The sequence below is a fragment of the Ambystoma mexicanum genome, chromosome 3p (genome assembly GCF_040938575.1).
Source record: "Ambystoma mexicanum isolate Mex_15411 chromosome 3p, UKY_AmexF1_1, whole genome shotgun sequence".
Taxonomy (NCBI): domain Eukaryota; kingdom Metazoa; phylum Chordata; class Amphibia; order Caudata; family Ambystomatidae; genus Ambystoma; species Ambystoma mexicanum.
Window position 1 is genome coordinate 107,022,660 of NC_090925.1, and position 22,880 is coordinate 107,045,539.

The 22,880-nt window shown below is 47.8% G+C and overlaps 1 protein-coding gene across 4 annotated transcripts in view; it reads left to right on the plus strand.

Moving 5' to 3' along the window:
* The window catches only part of LOC138580132 (zinc finger protein 25-like), a 340,122-nt gene that overhangs the window by 69,791 nt on the left and 247,451 nt on the right, over positions 1–22,880 (plus strand). For all 4 annotated transcript variants that reach the window (XM_069650436.1, XM_069650437.1, XM_069650438.1 and 1 more), the window contains exons 3-4: positions 7,481–7,585; positions 7,772–7,888. In XM_069650436.1, the coding sequence (XP_069506537.1) occupies positions 7,481–7,585; positions 7,772–7,888 (222 nt within the window). The remainder of the gene's footprint in view (positions 1–7,480; positions 7,586–7,771; positions 7,889–22,880) is intronic.

The following is a 22,880-nucleotide window of genomic DNA, read 5'->3' on the forward strand; positions in this document are numbered from 1 at the left end:
GTCCCGCTCTGTTGCCCTCCCCGTATCTACATGCCATGGCTGGGATGGCCATGTATTGTTTTTCTTTGGTTGCTAAATCATTGAAAGTTTGGAGGTGTAAGTTAATATCGGCCAGCGTGTGCTTGTCGTGAGTTATACTGTAGTCAGTTTCAAGTGCTATCAGGAGTACTTCTGTATTATCCAATTCGGTTCTAACGGATCTGAGAAGACCAGTCGTTTTGGACATCAAGTTGCGCCGTACCCATACCTTAAATTTTTCCCATACGGTTGCCCAGTTATCTATGGAGCCTTTGTTCAGTTGGAAGAATTCTTCCATCTCAGTGTGTAGCGCCTCTACTACATTCAGATCTTTAAATATGTTGGGGGGCATCTTCCATCGCTGTGCTGGACGTTTGATGTCGGGAAATGATACTTCGAGAATGACCGGGGAATGGTCCGAGAGAGTGCGAGGGAGGATTTCACAACACTCGATAGGGCTGATCAGAGGGGACGAAATGAGCGAGTAATCTATTCTGGATTCAGTGTCGTGGACAGAGGAGTAGAACGTATACTGTCTATCTGTTGGATGTATGCCTCTCCAGGCATCAGTCAGGGTTAGATCCTCTTGTGCTTGGCGTATAACGTTAGCCGCTTTAGTAAGAGGTCTAGGTTTACTTGAGGACCTATCCAGTGTGGTATCAAGGATAGTGTTGAGGTCCCCTCCCCACAACACCCAAACATTTGTTGTCGGACCAATTTCATCGAGGAGATGTATGTAAAACTCCGGGTCGTCTAGATTTGGACCATATGTGTTGACCAGTATGAGTTTTTCGCCTGCCACAGTGCCCCAGATCACGACATATCTACCTTGTGGGTCGATTTTACTTTTCTCGATGGAGAAGACCAGTGATTGGTGTATTAACATGATGACACCTCTGTTCTGGGAGGAATATTCCGTGTAATGTCTATTGTTGCCCCATTGCCGCAAGATGCTCTCGCTGGTACCTTTTAATGCATGAGTCTCTTGGAGCATGGTGTGTGGATGATGTGTGGATGGTGCCTGTTGATATAAGCCCCTATTTTGCTGGCTTTCGCCCTATTGTTTAACCCACAAATGTTCCAAGTAATCATTTTATGTTTTAGCCCCATGGAAGTTCTTGTTTTTTGCGCCATTTCCGTGCATCAAAATAAAGCTTAGAAGGGTGGGTTTTCTCATAGAGGAGGGCAGCGAGTGGACCAGTGAGTGCAATTTTAACGATAAGTAAATCAGCTGAACTCTCTGCCTGATGACCAACTGGGGCCTTCTGAGGCGTTAACATTGTTCTTGAACAATAGAACTGTCCCGTGTTACCTGTACCCACCCCCTCCCACACCATCGTACCCAACTTGATGATGATCCCTTTTTACTAACTTGTGGATATTCCCAAAGAAGGGGAGGAGTGTGGCAACTCCGCTTCGTAGTCGAGCGCATCTCATCCGGCTGTATTCCAGGATGGGAAGCAGGGATGCTTCCATCCTCTGCTTTTACTTACAGCATTTGCGGCATCCAAGAGGAGCCAAATAGAACTGTGGTTAGTCCTTGGGACTTGTGATTCAGGCCTATACTGGCTGTTGCAGATCGTTCTGATCGAGTTCCTGTCTTCCAGGCGGGAGGGGTATTGAGGCTTCCATATAGGCCAGAGCCGCTGTAGGAGTTTCAAAGAAGTGCGCTCTCCCACCGTGCTGTATGCAAAGCTTTGCTGGAAAAAGAAGGGCGTAGGGGACCTGTCTCAATCGCAGCTGGCGCTTGATGGTTTCGTAGGATCGTCTTTGGGTTTGGACTCCTGCAGAGAAGTCCGGATACATGTGAATGTTGTCATTGCCGAACCTCAGGGGTCCCTTTTCTCTTGCCAGTTTTAGGACGGCGTCCCTATCCCTGTAATTCAGCAGTTTGGCAATAACCGTGCGGGGAGGGGCCCCTGGCCTGGGCAGTGGAGCGAGAGAGCGATGTGCTTGTTCAACCAGGAACTGAAGTGAGAATGCATCTTCCCCGAGGAGAGATTTCAAGAGGTCTTCGATTCGAGATTCCATTGGGTTTTTGCAGAAGTTCTCTGAAAGGCTGACTATTCGGATGTTGTTCCGTCTCGATCGAGATTCCAAATCGTCACATTTGTCTCAGAGTTTATTAATTTCCCCCCTTAGGAGAGATATATCTTGAGTGTTTTGGCGAGTCGAGTCTTCGTTCGCGCCAATTCTGTTTTCAGTCTTCGTGATTCTGGCATTTTCTTTGTCCACTCGGGTTTTGAGAGAGCCTATTGTTGAAACAATGTCGTCGAGCTTGACATTGATAGCCAGGAACCCATTTTGTACCGTGGTTAATAGGTGGTCAAATTTCGTGTCTTCCGTCGCTGAGGATGAGGCAGGGGGTGACGGAACCGGACTTTCGGGAGGCGACTGTGAGCTCGTAAAGGAGTCCATGGGTCCCGTCTTTTTGCTTTTGCCCACGTTTTTTCCGGGCATTGTTGAAATGTTTCAGCAACATGTGCCGGTTAATGTAGTAAGGATGTTTGATGAGGTGAAGTAGGAGACGGTTCGGGAGAGTCGTAGAGCCAGCCGGGGTCTAGGTGGTCAATAGTGTGTCTGCGATGCCAGTTAACATGCAGTGATGTTTTCACAGGCCAATGTTTTTTTTTTGTGGTGTGGTAGGGTAGCAGCAGGTACAGAGTTGGCCGAGGTAAGATATGGAGTACTTCAGCGGGCGTCAGCCGTGCTTGCCTGGGTCCACACCAAGGTATACCTAACTTGGGCAACCAGAAAATATGCTGAATGGACTTTGTCTTCTCATGTTTATATGAGTTCCAGAACTGGGTTGTCCTGGGCAGGGGTATGCTATCTGTGCGTTCTGCTCTGGGATGTTTTGCTGAAATCGGGGTGCAGGCCAGCCCTCAGTCTGGAGTGTTGAGGGGTAAGTTCGTACCAGGCCCGTAGTTAGGCTTATATGGGCAGGCTCCCCTGGAGGATGGTAGCAGGACTTATGTTGTAACCTCGAATGTGACTGCGGGATTCTATTCACTGTTATCGTGTACGATTGGAACCCAGGGGGGATGGACTCTCCCCTTCCAGCTTTCAGCGTTTAGATCGGGTGCAGCGTATCATGGAGAAGCGCCTTTCTCCTGGTGTTAGTCCCTGCAACCCGACAGTGCAATTCCCACTTAGTTGCTGTGCCCGGACCCCTTTACTCCCCCATACCTTCCCGCCAACCGGCTCAGGATCGCTGTTGGGAATGCCCAACACGGGCCGCTGGAGCGTCGCCAGAGATTTGTTCTTTGCCATTTCTTTTTGGAAAGGTCCTTCTAGTGTTTGTCTCTGCGCGCCAAACCAGGTTTGGTCCCTTTGTTTGCGTTCCTTTGGCGGGCTTCAGGACTGAAGTCTGCCCTTGGCGTCTGAGTGTCTGGGGTGGGCAGGAAGTGAGGGTGGTGCCCGAAACTCCCTGTGCTTAGTCTGCTAGGAGACCCAAATGCACTCTGGCGTGATTGGCTGGCTGACTGTCCGGCAAGGACAGCCACCCTGCTGGGCGAGTGACAGCTAGGCTGGAATGAAAGGTAGAAAACTGTTTAAAAGGTGAGTCTTGTGGACTGAAAGGCAGAGTCGACCACTGGAACGAAATAACCGAAGACTAGCTGGTTTGCCCAGTGAAGCCCTGCTGCAGGTCCGAATTGCCAAACTCTATTCGACAGAGAAGCTCCTTCAAGGACGGCTTCTTCCTTTGAGTTGGTGGGGCCAATCAACTCGTAAGACACCTGGACACCATTCTCAAGGCTGGTTAGGATTAACCAGGGAGAGAGACACCAGTTTGTGCTCTTGAATCTACAGCTACTGGAACTGAAGTGACGCTATTTTGTTTGCTTTCTTCAACGATCCTGTGCAGTGCAGGAGTCCCCCGACATCCTAGAGGCTCAGGAACAGCAAGATCTGCAGGAACTTCCAGGGACCACGACTTCAGCATCATTTGTTTCTTCATATAAAGGTGTACTGTGCCAACCCGATTGGGAGAACGCCACTCCCACAGTGAAAGTTCGTGAAATTTTCCCAACTTGCAGGCCTAATCAACTTGTGACCCCACAAATGATCCTTTTTCGCCTAAAATACTTCTGAGAACTTTTGCAAAGACTTTACCGTTTGATACCAGAACTGCTCTTTCCTATCTAGAACACTAGCACATTGACTTTGGCCTGGCAGATTGACTTGAATTGAACTCTTCTGGTGAACTGAAACTATTTGCACTGCCTAGAAAGTATATGTAAACTATTTTACTTACTCTTGTCCTTTTTGCTCACTGCTAAGTAACTGAACTGCCATTTTGCTCCTACTTCGGGGGAGGTGAAACTGTCTCAAAAATGTTGAGTTTTGTATTGAAGTGTATTGGTATATAATATTAAATTGTCTCTTCTAGTGAAATGTTTTCTAAATGACTGTGTAATAAATTAATAAGTGTTTTACCAAGAAACCTTGAGTAGAAGTGTCTACTTGAACCACTGTGATTGAAAGTCCTTTGTGTAACTACATGTACTGCTCACATTCACTCTTGAGACAAGCCTGGCTGCTCCGCTCGCTACCAACAAACTGTGTGGTACAGACTTATACCAAAGGTTGGTCTTGCTTACACTTGTCCTAATTGTGTGTAGTGGCCCCAGAGGGTACTGCCTGCAACTCTGCCTAACACCACCAAGCCCCTGAGCAGCAGCATTTCAGAGGTGATATCATCTGATATCCATTTTGCTACAAAGCTTAGTTGGGCCGCCAGGTAGTAAAGCTCTAACTTCAGTAACTGCACACCACCTTCTTTATAAGGCAGGCATAGTAATGTAAGGGCAAGCTTGTGAAGGGCTGGGCCCCATAGGATCCGTCTAATCAGTGTGTCTAACAGGTGAAGGAAGGATGCTTTAATATAATAATGGACGTTTGTGAAGTAATATAGAAATCTAGGGAGGACAATCATTTTAACAATTGCTACTCTGCCCATGAGTGAGAGCAGCAATCGGGACCAAAAGGATACAGATTTTTTAAGGCCCCTCATGACCCTATGAGTGGTGTGGGTGTCTGTGTTTTCTGGTGTATGCATGACTTGGACGCCCAAATATTTAAAAGAACACACCTCCCACAGGCTCCCCATTGGAGGTAAGGTAGCTTCTTTCATTCCACGAATGCCGACCAAGGGAAAAAGACAGGACTTCCTTCTGTTGAAAGAGATCCCAGAAAGTGTTGCAAAGTTATCCAGTATGTCCAGGATCATTGGTAGGTTGTGTCGTGGTTCACACAAATAGAGGAAGACATCATCAGCGTACAGCAAAACCAGGTGTTTAGAACCCCGTCCCCACCATAACCCCTGCATCCATGTATTCCTGGCACAGGTACACTGCCAGGGGCTCCAGAACCAGTATATAAATCATGGGGGATAACGACAACCCTGGCGAGTTCCACGTTGAATATTCCACACTCTAGCTATTTGTCTACCTGATTTGACCCTGGAATACAACTGCGTCGCCCATTGAATAAAACACTCACTTGTCCCGAAACACTGCAATGCAGCAAACAACCATTCACAATAGACGGATTCAAAAGCTTTAATTGCATCAGGTGAGGCCACTAAACCGTGTTCTTTCCGGGCATTGGTCTTTTCTATGACATGCTGCATGTTACGTAGATTCAGGGTGGTACTACGACCCGGGACAAACCCTGTTTGGTCAATGTGTATCAGCTCTGTGATGACTTTACGAAGTCGCCCTGCTAGCACTGTAGTAAGTAGTTTCACATCATAGTTTAACATAGCCAGGGGGCAATATGAGTCGCACCTGTCCATTGGCTTCCCGGGTTTGGGTATGGGTATCACCAAGGTTTCCCTCATGCTAGCCGGGAGCACACCCTTAGTGTAAGCTTCTTCAAAACCCTTTAGCAACACTGGAGCCAAGGTAAAACTATATATATATTGTAGAATTAAGGGGCGAGTCTGTCACTTCTGGGCTTTTTTACTTGTAGAAAGTGAGGTAATTGCTTCACTCAATTCCTCCACTGTGATTGGCTGATCTAAAATAGCCAGTTGTGTGTCCGTAAGCTTCAGGAATGCCATAAGGGATAGTGCATCCGTCATGGCCACTTGAGGCACTCGTTCGTTGTGCTAATAATCAAGACGTTTAAGAACAAGAAATGAGATACAAGTTTAGTAGCTTGAAAGGAGGGTAAAAAGGACACGATTTATGGGTGTTATAGAGTGGGTAGTGACAAGAGCGAGAAGCATTTGAGAGATGTCTCCCTTAAGCATCCAACTCCTCGCTTACAGCCATAGGCCAAAATGAAATCTCTGCCACCCCTCACATCGTTTTGGTGATGTTCCATAACTTAAGTTTCCAAATGATGTTGAAATGTTGAGCAGGAAAGTTAAAAGGAGGAGTTCAGATTCAAAGTGCCCCATGAAGTTGGGTCCTCCATCGCCCAACCCTAGAGGGGAGCTGTGGCTGCAAGAAGGTTACATGCTAACTGAGAAATAGAGGGGGTTGTGTTAGGCGGACGGGATGGGTGGATCAGTAACAGTGCAATTTAGAATTGGCAGTATCACCTGCCACCTACTAGGTACTGCTCTGTGCCCAAGCTCCCAGGAAAGCTTTGTACCAGAACTAACTAATGACACGAGGGTAAAGAACATGTGTGCAGTATGTACCTGTCTTTAGGTGCTGTCCTTCCAGAGATAGGGAGGGGATGCAAAGGATTATCATATGCGCTAGGTGTGATCTGTCCCCACAGGGGCTCTCCTGCAGCAAGGAATTAACCACCTGAACCACTGGCTCCCCCGCTTTTAAATACGTCTTTCAGTTGTCATTATGCCTACCACAGTGTGCTATAGTAAACCTCCATGGTTGCGTTATGGATGGTTATCGCTTCCTCTGAAGGTTGCGAGGATAGTGAAACCAAAGCACAGTTATTAGCACACAGTCCCTGAACGAGAGAGAGAGAAATGAGAGAGAGAAAGAAAGCGAGGTGGATATGTCCCCCACCCGTCCAACACCTCTTGCCCCCACCCTCCTCCTGCCCCAGACTGGCAGCTGGATTGACACTGAGGCCATCTGTTGGTTTGAGTCTCTTGAGGCTTTGATATGAGTCTCTGAGGTCTGCTGCTGGCATGAGATTGTGGGGCCTTCTGCTGGTAAGAGCTTCTGAGACTGCGAATAAGTCTCTCTCTGGCCTTTTGCTGACAAGGGACTTAGTGACGTCCTTCAAGCTAATGAGCTTTGAAGCTGAGGTGTTTCAACTCTTAGCTACATTGTATGTATGGCCACCCAGCATAAACCATAACTGTGCTAGGACAACAGTCCTCTGACAATGACTGACCTTGTGATTGTTCCTATTGGCGTTCAAGTAACTAATACTCTCTTAGAGTTAGAAGTGTGATTCCATCCCCTTAACAGAATGTATTTTATAAGTGCATATTCTGAATAAACAGTAAAAGTGATTTCTTTTTTTCTGATAGGCCATAATATTATCAATACCAACGTTTTACTGCGAATTAGTAAAAAGGGAAAAGCATGCTTCCGGGATCCAGAGAAAAGAGTCCGTGCTAATGATCCCATCACACGTAAGTTGAATCTTCCAACAGCATTGATGTGTCAAAGAGGAGAAGTGACTAGAAATGACAAAAGGGCTCCAAATGTAATCCATGTCCTTCGCTTAATAACTTGAAATCCACTTTTCTTTTCCGCAATGTACCCCTCAGACAGAAGCTGCAGACCGGCTCTGTAATGCCAAATACTTCTTTTTACAGCTTGGTCTCCAGTGGTCCAGCCCGACATTTTGTTTCGAATTAAACAGGAAGAGAAAATCTACTGCAGAGACTGGTATTGGTCGGACGAGCCTGCACCCATTAATAGCCTTCACAAAGGTGAGCCGCATATTTTGGGATGATTCGCTGTAAATTGCCAAACGTTATGCAGACAACACTTGGGGTTAAATATTAAGAGGCACACCACTCGGCAACCCCAGTCTCCACGCCATTATAACATAGTATATCTCTTAATATAATGTTCATGGAATCGGGGTGTGCGTAATGTTATTGTCAAGGGTTGTGCCTAATGTGGTAACAAGTGATGCTATTGTTAAAACAAAACATTGTTGCAAAGTGAATATTTTTATTCACCCACTATCCAGCACTTTGCCCACATATTCTAGGACTGAAGTTTGTTTATATAATTGTACCAGTCCTAAAATATCTTTGGAAGGGGGGTTTAGTGGGTAAAAAATATATTGTTTCCCCATCTATGGGTTTTTTCAGCTCTGAAATCACTTATGTAACTTCACCGCCTGGGAATCTGGAATCTTGGGTCATTTGGGAGCTTGGAATTCTGCCCAGTGTCATTATTTGGAATTTTTGGGTGTTGCCCGAGGACATTATCTGGAAGTGTGAAGTTGTGGCTGATGTCATTATGTGGGAATGTTATCATCTGAATATGAGGACATCAGTGATTTTCCATTAACTACTGAGATTTCTGCTCCCAATTGGAACAACAAATAGTATGTGATTGGCTATAAAGTTACCTACACACTGGGCCCCAAGATACATTTGAATCTAAGTGTTCATCTAAGATAACGTCATCATTTTAACTGAAGAAACGCTGCACGTTTTAGTGTCCCAGCTCAGTGTCCGTCTTTTCTTAGGCAGTTCAGTGGCCAGAGAGAATGGTGTGAAACAAAATTAACTTGAAGACAAGAAGATGGACTAGCAGATGTTTGACACTGACCACAAATGTATTTGCAGACCACTGAATGGAAAAGGATGGGATTACCTTACTTAATGGATGAATGTTGGAATAGCAAAAAGGAGGTAGAAAACAAAAGTATAGACAGTAAAGAACAAATTCACTGCCCCCTAATGTAAAAACGCCTCCTCCCACTGCTCCCTTTCAGTCCACTCGTAACAAATGGCTGTATAGGGTGGGGGGTTCAATTAGATGGATTCTTCACAGCTCAAGCATTGCAGTGGGAAAAATCCTTCTCAGTTAATTACTAAACTACTAAAAAAAAAAATGTAAACCTCCCCCTCTACACTCCCCCCTTGGTGCTAACTCAGGTTTTCCCCTTTCATTTGTAACTTGTCAGCCTCAGGGGGCTCAATGTAGAACCAAATGTCTAAGGCGTTGCGGTCGCCATCCAATCTTGTAATCGCCCCTGAGAAATGTTAAGACTCCCCCCCATTCACTTGCAAAGTTCTGTAACGCGTTGTTCATGGCATATGATGCCCATTCCATTGCAACCATCTCCCACACTTTTCGCAACCAGTCTTGGAACGTTGGGATATTTGAGCTTTTCCACCTCTGAGCAATAATTGTCATGCCTGCTATAGTCAGCATCGTCTGCGCTCTTTCTCTGGCTCTTGGTTCCCTTGACTCTTCCTCGTTCCTGAGGCCCAGTAGAATCCATTCAGGGGCCCTACTACCCCCTGTTCCGAATGCCTGTTCACGCGCTTGCTGAATTTCCTTCCAGAATGGTTCTATTTTTGGGCATTTCCACCATATATGCTCTGCTGTGCCTTCTTTCCCACAGCCTCTCCAACAGGCCACCGATGTTCCAGGATACATCCCATGTAGGCGGGCTGGCGTGTAATGTCACCCAGACAAAATTTTGTACCAGGCTTCCTGCGTTTGGGAGGATCTCACTATTTTAGGGATTTTCGTCCATAGTTTCTCCCATTCCCTCTGGTCTATGTCTCTTCCCAGTATTTGTTCCCACCTTCCCATGTAGGCCCAGGTTTGCCTCTATGTTGCCCCATCCAATATTTTGTACAGCTGTGAAATTAGCCCTCTGGAGCCATCATTCGTTATTAAAAATTTCTCGAAGGGGGTTGTTGGTCTGGTGGCCTCCCCTTTGTTCACGGGGTGTAGGAGCCAGTGGCGCAATTGAGAGTACCTCATCCTCTCCCCCTCTCCCAATGCGAAATCCCTTTTACAGTTCATAACCTCCTCCCCAATAAACATGTCTTGCATCCTCTTGCCATTTCTTGAACGCTCCCCTCTCCAGCCCCGGTGTGAACTCCTTGTTGTTAAATAGGGGTGTAAAGGGTGAAGGGAACATTGTGATCTCCCTTAGTTTTACCAACCTGTCCCAGTTATCTGCTACTAATTTAGTAATAGAGCTCTCGTACGTGTGTTTTGGTCGATGTTGCTTTGGTAGCCACAAGAACTCTCTTAGGTCATGCTTTGTTACTGCCCTGTCCATTACTACCCAATGCTTTTCTTCCCCCTCGTGGAGCCATTCCCTAATTGCCCTTAGTTGGGTTGCTTCATAGTATTGCCTGAAATTAGGACGAGCAGTCCCCCCTCTCTCCTTGATGCTATAAGCTGTTGCTTGCTTACTCTTGCTCTTTTGCCTTCACATATAAACTAATTCGTTATGGTTTGGAGCTCCTTAATGAAGCTCCCCGGGACCACTTGGGGGATAGCCTGGAATAGGTAAAGCAGCCTTGGGAGTACTACCATTTTTATAGCTGCTATCCTCCCAAGCCACGAGATTCAGAGTTTCCGCCACTTGATGAGATCCTTTTTAATGCCCCTTATCAGAGGAGCATAGTTTGCTGCGTACCACCCTGTGAGTGTTGGCGTTATCTTTACACCCAGATACATGATCCCCCCTGGTTGCCAGGCGAATGGTGTCGTACCTTTTAGATGCTCCCTTTCCTCTGTCCCCAGTGTCAGTTTCAGTAGTTCAGATTTTCCCATGTTAATACTTAGTCCCAACGCCTCCCCGTATTCATGCTTGCCCTGCTAGAGGCAGATAGGTTAGTGAGGGTAAGCAGAATGTCATCTGCGAAGGCCGCCACCTTGTCTTGTCTGTCTGCAAACGGAATACCCCGGATCTCATCTGCCTCTCTTATGGCTTGGAGTAGGGGTTCCAAGTAAAGTGCATACAATAGCGCGGAAAGGGACAACCCTGTTTTGTTCCTCTTTGTAGCATACATGGTCATGATGTTGTACCGTTTACTACTATCCATGCTTGGGGCGCCTCATAATTCACCTTGACCATCTGCAGAAAGGTGTCCCCCAACCCCATCTTTCCCATAGTCTTAAAGAGGAACAACCATTCAACGCGGTCGAACGCTTTTTCGGCGTCTAATGATAATAGAGCTGCTGGGGTGTTTGTTTTGTTTACTTTTTCTATAAGGTATGCTACCCTCCTTATGTTGTCTGCCGTTTGCCTGCTTTTTATAAAGCCTCCTTGGTCCTGATGTATCAGGTCTGGGAGGAGCCCCTCCAATCTATTGGCCAGGATTTTAGTGTATATTTTAGCATCTACATTAATGAGCGCTATGGGTCTGTAGGACAATCTTTCCTCGGGGTCCTTGCCTGGTCTCAATATTAGGGTAATTTTGGCTTCTTTCATTGAGGTAGCTATTTGACCTTTGTCTTTGAAGGTGTTAAAAAGGTGAGTCAATTGTGGTACCAGTATCCCCGCAAAGGTTTTATAAAATGACGTTGTATATCCGTCAGGGCCTGGGGCTTTGCCCGTGGGCAGCTTTACTATGACCCCCCTCACCTCGTCCTCCGTTATCTCTTGGTGTAAGGTGTTCTGGGCCTCCCTGCTTATTCCCTTTAATCCTATCTTTTCCAGGAACTCCTCTCCTCCTGCGTTTGGGACTGGGGGAGGAGGATCTGTGATGTATATTGTGTCTCGTAGAATTTGACCCAACTTTCCTGGATGTCCTCTATTCGTGTGGTTCTCTCACCAGCCTCAGTTTTTAGGGCCTTGATTGCGTTTCTCGACTGGGCCCCCCTAAGGAGACGCACTAGTAGGGCATCCGCCTTATTTGCCTTTGCGTAGCATTCCTGCAGTACATAGAGAAAGGCCCCCTCAGCCTTTTCAGTCTGCAGGAGCCCTAGTTCACCTATTGCCCTTCAATATTCCATCTGGTTGTTTCTGTTTGGTGTCTTCGCCACCTTTTCCCTTGCCTCTTTTACTTCTGCCTCCAGCTGTTTCTCCAAGGTCTGGAGCTGTTTTTGCATGTGAGGCTTGGCTGCTATGATTTCTCCCCTCATAGATGCCTTAAGCGCGTCGCATCTAGTATCTTCCCCTGTTTCCCCTCTCTTATTATTCTCAAAAAAGTGACCCATCTTTTCCTCAAATTCTTCCCTAAGAACAGGGTCCCTCATTAGGTAATGTGGGTATTTCCATCCCCAAACTCCCCTCCTCCCATTCCCCAGTTCTAATTGCATTGTTATTATTTTATGGTCTGCAATTCCCATGGGACCAACCTCTATCTCCTTGACCCTTCCCACTTATTCAGCTGAGATCCAAATATAATCTATCCGTGATTGTGTTCCTGGAACTTCGGAGAGAAAGGTGTATTTATTTATTTATTTATTTATTTATTTATTTATTAAATTTATATAGCGCGCAGGCAGCCCAGGGGCATTGTGGCACTGTTACTTGCAAGGAAGACTTAGTTACAATGTGAGCAGGTTGTGCCTTGGGTTACATTAAGGCAGTGACCTGTGATAAGATATATCACATAATACATCATACAATACAATTATGAGGGCTAGGCCATGTAATTGTTAGATGAACAGGGTCGTTTTCAGGGTTTTCCGAAAGGCGGTCAGTGAGGGTTCAGAGCGCAGGGAGCTAGGGAGGGTGTTCCAGTGTACGGCAGCGAGGTACGGGAAACTGGAGCCCCCTGCTCTGGTCTTTTTTACCCTGGGTACTGAGATCATGCTGGCATAGGGTGATCTAGTGGGTCTTGTGGAGGAGACCAGGTGGATCCTCTGCGAAAGGTACATTGGGGCGGCAAGATGGACACATTTGTGGGTGATGCTTAGAGCCTTGAATAGGATCCTCTCCTTTATGGGGAGCCAGTGGGAAGCTTTTCTGGCAGCGGTGATGTGCTCTCTCTTGGCAATGCCTTGTGCAGCGCGTAGGGCACTGTTCTGTATTACTTGGAGCTTCTCAAGATTTTTGTTGGAGGTCCCAAGGAAAAGAATATTGCAGTAATCAAGTCGCGAGCCGGTTATGGCCCTGGCTATGTTAGTGCAGGTGTCTTTTGACAGATAAGGTCTGATTGCGTTAAGGAGTTTTGCATGGTAAGCGGCAGAGGAGGCAATGGCGTTTACTTGTCTGGTCATGGATAGATTGGAGTCTAAGTAGACGCCTAGTGTTTTTACCGTGTCAAGTACTGGGATCGTGATTGAGTCAATGGTGAAATGGCTGAACTGAGCATCAAGTTTCTTGATGGTGTCAGGGGAGCCTACGAGTAGGAGCTCAGTTTTGTCGGAGTTAAGGCAGAGGTCATTGATAGCCATCCACATTTGAATTGTGTTGTAGATGTTGTTGAGGGTAGCAGAGTCCGTGTCATAGTTGCCTGTCAGAGTGAGAAGGATCTGTGTGTCGTCGGCGTAGTTGGTGTAAGAGATGCCCATGGCGTCAAGGATGAGGAAGAGGGGGCGGGTGAAGATGTTGTAGAGGGCGGGGGAGAGGCAGGAGCCTTGGGGCACCCCACATAGCATGATAGAGGGTGATGCAGTGGCTAGGTCGGAGAAGACCTGCATGGTCCTGCCTTGGAGGAAGGAGGCGATCCATGTAATGGCTTCTTGAGAGAAGTTGGCTGTGGAGGAGAGGTGGTGGCAGAGGATGTCGTGGTCTACAAGATCAAAGGCTGCCGACAGATCCAGGAGAAGGAGCAAGGCAGGTTTGCCTTGGTCCCTTGCGTCGTCCATTTGGTTTTTTAGGTCGAGTAGGGCGGTCTCTGTCCCATGCCTAGGGCGAAAGCCGGATTGTCTCAGTCCAAGGAGGTTCTGTTCTTCGAGGAAGTGCTGGACCTGCAGGTAGGCTGCTTTGTCTAGAATCTTGAGGAGGAAAGGGACAGTGGTGATGGGGCGGTAGTTATTAGGCGAGGTGGGGTCAAGTGTGGGTTTCTTTATGAGGGGTCGGACCCATGCTTCCTTTAGGCAGGCGGGGACTCTCCTAGTGGTGAAGGAGGCGTTGACGAAGGCTGTTAGAAAAGGGGCCAAGGTGTCTGCGCAGTCTTTGATGATGGAGGCAGGACAGGGGTCGCCTTTGCAATTGGAGGGTTTTATGTTTTTCATAATGTTGATCATGTCGTTTTCTTGGACGGTTTTAAACAAGAAGGTGGGTGGGGCCTCAGTGGGTGATGGGGGCAGTGGTGGTGGGGAGGGTGTAGTGTGGGTGGAGAGTGTTAGTTTGGTGTTCAAGATTTTGGCTTGGAGAGAGCTGATCTTATTGCGCATGGCTGTTTGGATGTTGTCACACCATTCTTTGTCCTTAGTGAAGTTTTGGGGGGTGGGTGTGGGGTTCTCAAGTTCCCTGAAAATGGCGAACATTTCCTTGGTGTTCGACTTGGCCTCAGCAATTCTCTCTTCGAAGGATTTAGCTTTGGCTTTAATGATGGCTTTCTTGTAATTAATTGCAAGGGATTTGAAGTTGAGTTTGTCTTTCTCATCCCGTGATGTTTGCCAAAGAGCTAATGCTGCCCGTTTGTCGGAGCGTAGTTTTAGAAGGTCTTGGGTGAACCACGCATTAGCGTGTCTAGTGGGTTTGGTTTTCCGAAGTTTAAGTGGGGCGATGGTATTGATTGCTGCTGTGATGGCCGTATCATAATTTTTTGCCAGAGTTTCCGGGTCGTTGGAGAATGGGGCTGTGAAGGCAGGTCCCTGTAAGAAGGGTAGGAGTCTTTCTTTGGTCAGTTGACGGGCACTCCTTGTAAGGGCAGGAGGCAAGGGAGGAGGGGGGTGGGATGTGGTTGTAGTGGTGGGGATGTTAAAGGTGATGGTGTGGTGGTCGGACCATGGGGTGGGGGTGTTGCCCGTGACTGTGATGGGGCAATTGTGGTGGGCGATCCAGTCTAGTGATCTGCCTAGGGCGTGTGTGGGGTTGTTGATGGTGTTGACGAATCCTAGGGTGGCTAGAGCTGTGTCAAGTGCTTTGGCTGTAGGGTCTTTGGCGTCATTCAGGCCAAGGTTGATGTCTCCAAGGAGAATGGCTTTGGATGACTTTTTGAGGTTGTCCGCCAGGAGGTGGGTGATGGAGGCCTGGAAGTCTCCTAGGGGGCCTGGTGGTCGATAGATGAGGTGTAGGGTGATGGTGCATTGGTGCGAGATGGTGAGTTTTAATTGAAGGTAGTCGATGTTATTGTTGATAGTTTTGTCAGCCCTTCTGATGGTGATTGAGTCTTTGGCTATGAGTGCGACACTGCCTCCAGTGGTCATGCGATCTTGTCTCGTGATGGCATAGCCAGGTGGGAGAGCGAGGGATAGGGCGGGGCCTGAGGCTTCATGTAGCCAAGTTTCGGTGACCATTAGAAGATCTAGATCTAGGGTGGTAATAAGGTCGTGGATGTCTAGTGCATGCGCATTGGTGGAGCGGGCGTTGATGAGGGCACATTTGAGGTGCGGTTCAGGGGTGACATTGATGGTCGGGGGTGGCCTATCCGAACCGGTGGGAGGCATGTTTCCTGGGGTCATAGACACAGATAAAGTGGCATTTGCATCATTAGGTAGCAAGGCAGTGGTAGAAGAATTGCAAATAGCGGTAATTTCATTCAAACCAGTGGGGGGCATGTTTTCTGGAGTCATAGACACAGATAAAGTGGCATTTGCATCATTAGGTAGCAAGGCAGTGGTAGAAGAATTGCAAATAGCGGTAATTCCATTCAAACCAGTGGGGGGCATGTTTTCTGGAGTCATAGACACAGATAAAGTGGCATTTGCATCATTAGGTAGCAAGGCAGTGGTAGAAGAATTGCAAATAGCGGTAATTTCATTCAAACCAGTGGGGGGCATGTTTTCTGGAGTCATAGACACAGATAAAGTGGCATTTGCATCATTAGGTAGCAAGGCAGTGGTAGAATTGCAAATAGCGGTAATTTCATTCAAACCAGTGGGGGGCATGTTTTCTGGGGTCATAGACACAGATAAAGTGGCATTTGCATCATTAGGTAGCAAGGCAGTGGTAGAAGAATTGCAAATAGCGGTAATTTCATTCATACGTGTGAGTGACACATTAACAAGAGTCTTAGACATTGTATCCAATGCAAATGGCTCACGGTGGTGCTTGATAAGTGGGGTCAGCTTCGTTGTGTGGATTAGTTTGTGGTATAGATGCAGTACTGGGGAGGTGGCCTTTCGGTTAGTTGTAGGTAAGGTTCTCGACTGTAGTCGTGCATTGCGTGCACTTGTGGGGATGGGCAGAGTGACCAATACGCTAGGTAGAGTACGTGTGCGTAGACGGTCTCGCCTTTTTGCGAGTGTGTGGGGTAGTTCCGGAGTGCGGGACTCCTTACCTTGAGATTCCAGCAAGAGTCCGTGGTAAACGGCAGACTTCGAGCAGCGAAGAGCTGCAAAGAGGAGTGCAGGCCTTGTCCTCTGGCCTTCTCCTTGCGGCGGGCCCCGTCTCTCTTTATGGTGGGGGGGTGGAGCCGGCAGGGTGGGAAGCCGTATGAGGCTGCGGGTTGCGGGCGGGAAGCGTAGCCCTCCGCATTTCCTTTGAGTTCCCTCCACACATCCCTTAGTCCCATGTCGGACATTCTCTCCCTCAGCTCTGGCGAGGCCACAGCTCCCCCTCCCAAGCTTTTATTTCCCGAATTATCTCAAGCTCGGTCCCAAGCTGTGTTTAGGTCTCCCGTTATAACTATCTGTCCCTGTGACTGCTCCTTTATTTTTCCAATACGCCCCGCAGGAAGGCCTCCTGTCCTGAGTTGGGTGCATATATGACCGTGTTAGGGAGAATTCTCTGTTTAGGCTGACTTTCCTTACCTAGTGAGTCCCCCAGCAGCTTTGCTGGATTTCGGGAGTTTGTTTTTTTCCATCCTGCCAAGAGTGAGACTCTTTTTCTCCCACTCTTGGACATGTATGTGTGTAATTCCTTCAAATGTCAATGTGTTCTATGGGCTATGGGGTCTTTTACTCCATAGGGTCTCATATGTTTTTCTATGTGTGTTACACCGCACCCTACGTGCCGTAACATGGGGGCGTCCTAGCGGATCCCCACCATAGACTCCATACCCGGGGACTGACTACCGTCTCCCCGGGCATGTAAAGTCACCATTGGCTTTACTAGACCTAAATTTACTAACAGAACTAGTACAAACCATCTTATTGTGGACGTACTAGTAGGGGTAATTCGATTACTCCTGGATCTGTTACTCGAGGGGGCACTGTCCCGTCCCCCCTCGTCGAGTTTTGGCTGGTGGCAGTGGAAACTACTTGTTATGTTCGACCCCGGACATAACCCTATGGGATTCGTCCCATTGTTGGAGATTGACACTTTTCCTCGTTAATCTCTAACGTACCACCAATTTACTTATCTTAAATAGGTTTATAGGATGGTATTTTCTGCCAGAACTCGGTTTGTAAAATGGCGTCTGTGTTTGTCTCTGTGACTCCTAAACCAAAGGTTGAGCCCTTTGTTCCACTTTTGGCGGGCTCTGTACAGAGACCCTCCAAAGTGGTGCCATTCTGTCTGGGTTACCACAGGAGTGTGGGAGGGGGTTTAGGCACCCTGGACCGAGTTGCCTTGCCAACTCCGGTCGCACTCTGGAGTGATTGGCCCAAGTGGTGAGCCTTCCCGCTCACCACTTAGCATGTGTTGATTGACAGCTAGGCTGAATGAATGGGGGTTTTCTGCATAAAAGCAGGGCTTTTGGGACTGGATCTTCAGAAGTCGCCACAGGACCTAAGAATCCGACGAGGGTAACGCTGAGCCGACCTGCACGACGACACCTCCGGTGGAGCCCTGCGGAACCAACTCACCACTTCCCGACGACAGAGGAGATCTCCCTGCCGGAGAGTCTCTTCCCCTGACTGGTGGGAACAACCAGTCCCCTTTGCTTTTTATTCGCCTCAGGACGCAGTGGTCGAATTGCCCGTGCAGAGCACCTCGGCAACCGGATAGCCACTACCCCTGTACCGCGACCAAAAGGTGGTGCCTCGTGACGGAGCACTCTGCGGCTGGTCTCTTCCCTGGTGGTGCACCGGACTTCACTTTCTTCGACGACGAGATCATCTCTACTCTTGGCAAAGACCCGACGTGCATCCACCACAAGGAACAACTGCCCCCGCCGGAGCTGGCCTCCACAACAAGGTACCGTGTCTGCCTGGCTTCCCTTTCGTTCGGATTGAGTGAGGTGTCTTAATCCTCTCCTTTCCGTTGGGTCGCCTCCAAGCTTTTCTCATTCATTGTTCTGAACTGGTTCAATCTGCCGATAACAATTTGCTACAAACACTTGAATGCATCTCCGCTAGAGACTTTTTGGGACATAGCGCCTTGCCTCTCTCCGAGTGGGCCTGGCCTCTGAACTTTATGATCTATTGTGATTCTTGCCTTCCTGCCTTGCATTTTACCCGCGAAGTAGTGAACTGCGTTGACTTCGTAAACCTGCCTATCTTTTCCTCTCCCGTCCTAACAAATATTAGAGTGTCATCTAGGTTGAGGTATACACCTCTGTCTGAAAATAAGTGGTGCCGGTAGAACCTAGAGTTGTCGAAATATTGCTAGGGGGATTGATCGTTTCTTCTTCGTAGAGTAATTGTGTTTGATTTGTTTGCCGTGATAGTGCTATAGTGTTTTTCATAGATGTTCCGTTATAAATAAATACCTTAATATCTTTACACTAAGCCTCGTTGCGTGTTTTAATTGTCTTGCTGTGAAGGATTGCCCTATTTTGTATACTCCACCTGCTGCTCAACTCTTCTTGAGGGAAGTCTGACTGCTCAGCCACAGCTACCAAGTGAATCTGTGTGGTGCAGACTGCTACCAAGTGGGTTCACCGCCAAACACCTGTAGTCCTAAATCTTTTGCAGTGGTCCCAGAGGGAACTGCACAAGTTTCCGCCTAACACTGGTGTACAGCATTGGGATTTGTATCGAGTATACAGTTTAGAGTGCTTTTCGACACTGTAGGATAACTAACCACAAAACTTTGCACAAAAAGCAACTTTCAAAAAACATGTCTACGATGGAAACTTAAAGTCAAGAGTCCTTGTCAGGTGAAAATACTGAGAGTCTGCGAGCTCTCTGTAGGCAAGCGAATCTTTCTGTAAGAGGCAAGAAGTTAGAACTAATCGAGAGATTGCTGGCGAACCAAAGTCTGGGTACTGGTTCAGAGGAACCAAGCTCCCCAGCAAATGTAGATAACAGTAATAGTGTTGATCTAAGTCATAACTCTGATGATAGCGATGAAGAGGCTGACAAGGATGGTGGCGCTAACGAAACTGTCTCCCCTGCTCCTCTACCCGCCTTACCAGCTGTGCCTACGGGGCCCATACCAGGTCCCACAAGTAACCCTGCTTATTTTGAACTTGAAAAAATGAAGCTCGAACTAGAATACAAACGGTTCTTGGCTCAATCCGAACGAAACCAAGAGCTCGAGTTCAGACGGATGAATGCCCAGGCTGAGCAGAACCAAGCTGAGTTAAGACTCAGAGAAATAGAACTTAATCACGAGTTAGAGATGAAAAAGTTGTCTATGGAAAATGCTTCTCTCTCCTCTGGTTCCTCTAGGAGCTCCAGTCCCAAAAGACCCCGGATGCCGAAGGAATTAGTGGGTATGTATGAACCGAGATTGGATGTGTTGGATTGGTTGAAACTGTTTGAATACAATCATGGGCTCCAGGACATCACCGGGAATGCTTTACTTCCCTGGTTGTTCTCTAGACTCCCTCCTGTTGCGACTGATGTGGTAATGGAGTTGGGGGAGGCGGATAAGACGGATTATGAAAGTGTGAAACTAGCTTTAATAGCTAGATTCGGGAAGACCCCTTCCCAGTATCTTAAGAGGTTTAGAACCCACAAAAAGCATGATGGTACCCCTTGGGCTACCTGGGTGAGTGAAGGGTTGATGAACTTGGAGGGATGGATTAAGGGTTACAAAGTGAACACTTATGAGGGTATGAGGAATCTTTTTATGCTGGAGTCTATTTATGATGCCTGTTCTCCTGAGCTCAGACAGCACTTGGCTGATTCGAAGGAATTGGATTCCCGGAGGCTAGCTAAGGCTGCTGACTTGTGGGTTGCCAACAGGGTTACTCATAAGGATTCTGGGGCAACTCAGAAAAAGAATGACGGAAAACAGCCTAAAAAAGACTCAAAAGAGAATTTGAATAACTCACATTCCAAAGAGGGCCCCAAACAAAACCAGAAGGGCAAGCCACCGGGAAAACCACAGCAGAATAGTGTGTGTGTTCTGGTGCCAAACCGGAAGGAGGTCAGAACAAGCCACCATTCCAGAAAACATTCGGTAAATGCTTTGTTTGTGGCTCGACTGATCACGTGAAAGGAGATCCCAGATCTAAGGGTAAACCTTCAGGGGTCCAGCTTGTCTCCTTAGCCTTCGCTCCAGAGGAGGAAGTCCAAATGGCAAGTGGAAACTTTCTACTGCTAGCTGACGAACCCATTGGAGTCTCAGCCAGTGTTTCTTTAGTATCTCTGGGGTTGTGGGAACAACAGAATTTAGATGTCTATAATTCTATCCCCGATAATACTAAAGAGTATTATAAGGACAGTGTCCAGGTGAATGGTCAGGAGACTCCTGCCATTAGGGACACTGGGACCAGCATAACTGTGGTGGATAAATCGTTTTTTCAGGCTGAGGATGTTGCTAAGGCACCCAAACGCCTCACCAAGTTAGCTGGAGGGCCTGTGCAGATGCTTCCCCAATTACCAGTTCTCATCCAGTGTAACGACATGACTGTGAAGATACCTGTCAGCATACAGAGTGAGGTACCAGGACGCGTACTGTTGGGTAACGATTTGAAAACTCTCGCATACTCCCAGACCTCCTAGTAAACGGTTACAGGAGCTAACCAGACCTGCAAGAGAGAGGACCATGCGCAGTACTCTCGGGGAGATGATGAAGAAAGAAATCGCTCATGCTCCACTGGAATTGTCGGCCTCTGTCTCCAAGACATCAGGAGCAAAAGGGAAACCTAAGGCTTCTATCCCGAAACCAGCAGCCAGCATTCCAGTGCAGCCAACACGGACTTCCCCGCGGTTGTCCAAAGTTACACCCGTAACTCCACCTCCAGCCGAGGCTGAGAGGGAGGTACAACCCTGCGTGCTAGAATTAGACTCTGAGGAAGAGCTAATGGAAGGCCAGGAACTCATTGGAGATCTGGATCCTGTTGACCATCCTGAGCTGCAGTCTTTACTGGCAGAAGGTGGACCCAGCAGGGCAGACTTCAGTAAGGGACAGAGATAATGTCCAACTCTGGAAGGTCTTCGCCAGCAGGCAGAAGCTCAGGCTGAAGGGCAAGAGCCTGGGAAATACAGGTTGCACTGGGAAGATGGCCTCTTCTACAGTGAACCGACCGAGTCTGCACCTGGAGACTACAAACGACTTGTAGTACCCCAAGAGAACAGACCACAGTTCTTGCAGTTAGCCCACGAGATTCCTTTGGCTGGTCACTTGAGTTTCAAGAAGACTAAGGAAAGGCGCTCTCTCTCTACTTCTATTGGCCGAAGATGGGGGCCGAAGTAGAAAAACACTGCAGGAGCTGCCACACCTGCCAGATCTCTGGTAAGGTTGGCTCCAAGAATGTGGCACCTTTAGTGCATCTCCCAGTTGTGGGAGTCCCATTTGAGAGAGTAGAGATTGACATCGTTGGTCCCCTTGATCCTCCAACCTCCTCAGGCAATAGGTTTATCCTTGTTGTAGTAGACCATGCTACTAGGTATTGTAGGGGAGGAGTGGTCCAAAAGACCCCCCTTGCCTACATCCCCACCCCAGGTGAGGGCCATGGCTCATTGGGCGTCCCCTCAGACCACCCGGGCCCAGGTGGTGGAGGGTTCACCTGCTGAAGACATTGCCCACACGTATTGAATTTAGCTAGGCCCAGAAACCATTTTGTCTATCAAAGATGGTGTGAGCTCAGCGCACTGTAGCGCGGCCCCCACCCTCGGAGAGTTTCAATTATCCCTGTCGCCGCAGCACCCTGGCAGATCCGCAGTGAACCCGTTCCCACGAACAAGAAGGACATGAACTAGCATAAGATACTAACACTGTAACATTTCACCGTCCACAGTGTATCACTGTTCCCAGCATGACCCGGTCAGCAAGGCCTGGGTGATGGGGAGATCTGTAGAATGGTCATCCGATGAAAGCAGAAAAATACCCCAATACGAATGTCAAAAACTACGTGTAATACGTGTATCTTTTCCATAAAACTACTTCTACTAAAGAGACCTGTAAAATTGTGTAATTATTGTAAGAAACGTATGTTTACATGACACCAGCAATGAAGGACCCACACCCCTGCAGAGGTGTGCAAATGATAAAAGCATTCCGGGGGATTATTCTCTATATGTATCATTGAAAACCGTACACCCCACAGTCCCGCGTCATAACTGAACTAATGCTGCTAGAGTACACAAGAAGACGAATGTAACCATACAGAGGGCTCATGTAAAGGATGTGCGAGAATGCACCTGTCACGCGTGTATGTCTAAGCCCCTTATGTGCCACCACCGTCGCGTACGGTGGCGGGTCATTTTCTATGTACTCCACCAACTTCACTACTACCTCACTTACTGCAAATGTATATGCATATAACTAAATACTGTAATTGTTAAAACATAGTGTACGAATAAGGTGCTCAGACTGGATATAATCGAGACGCATCCAGCAAAGTTGAAATGTATTCAAACAAATAGTATAAAGTGTTTAAATGATTGTGATGTTTTCACCTCTAAAAGCCGGCAACACACAAGGAAGATACCTTTGTGAATATGTGCAAGGCCATTCCCCCTCCCACCCTGCGAAGACTGCCAAACATGAGAGCAGAGGCCCGCGCCGCGCTGCTCCACCTCCCCCAACCAGACTGGAGCCGCTTCAAAGATTTGTAGCCCCCTCTGCAGCACCCAAGGCCACGGCCCGCCACC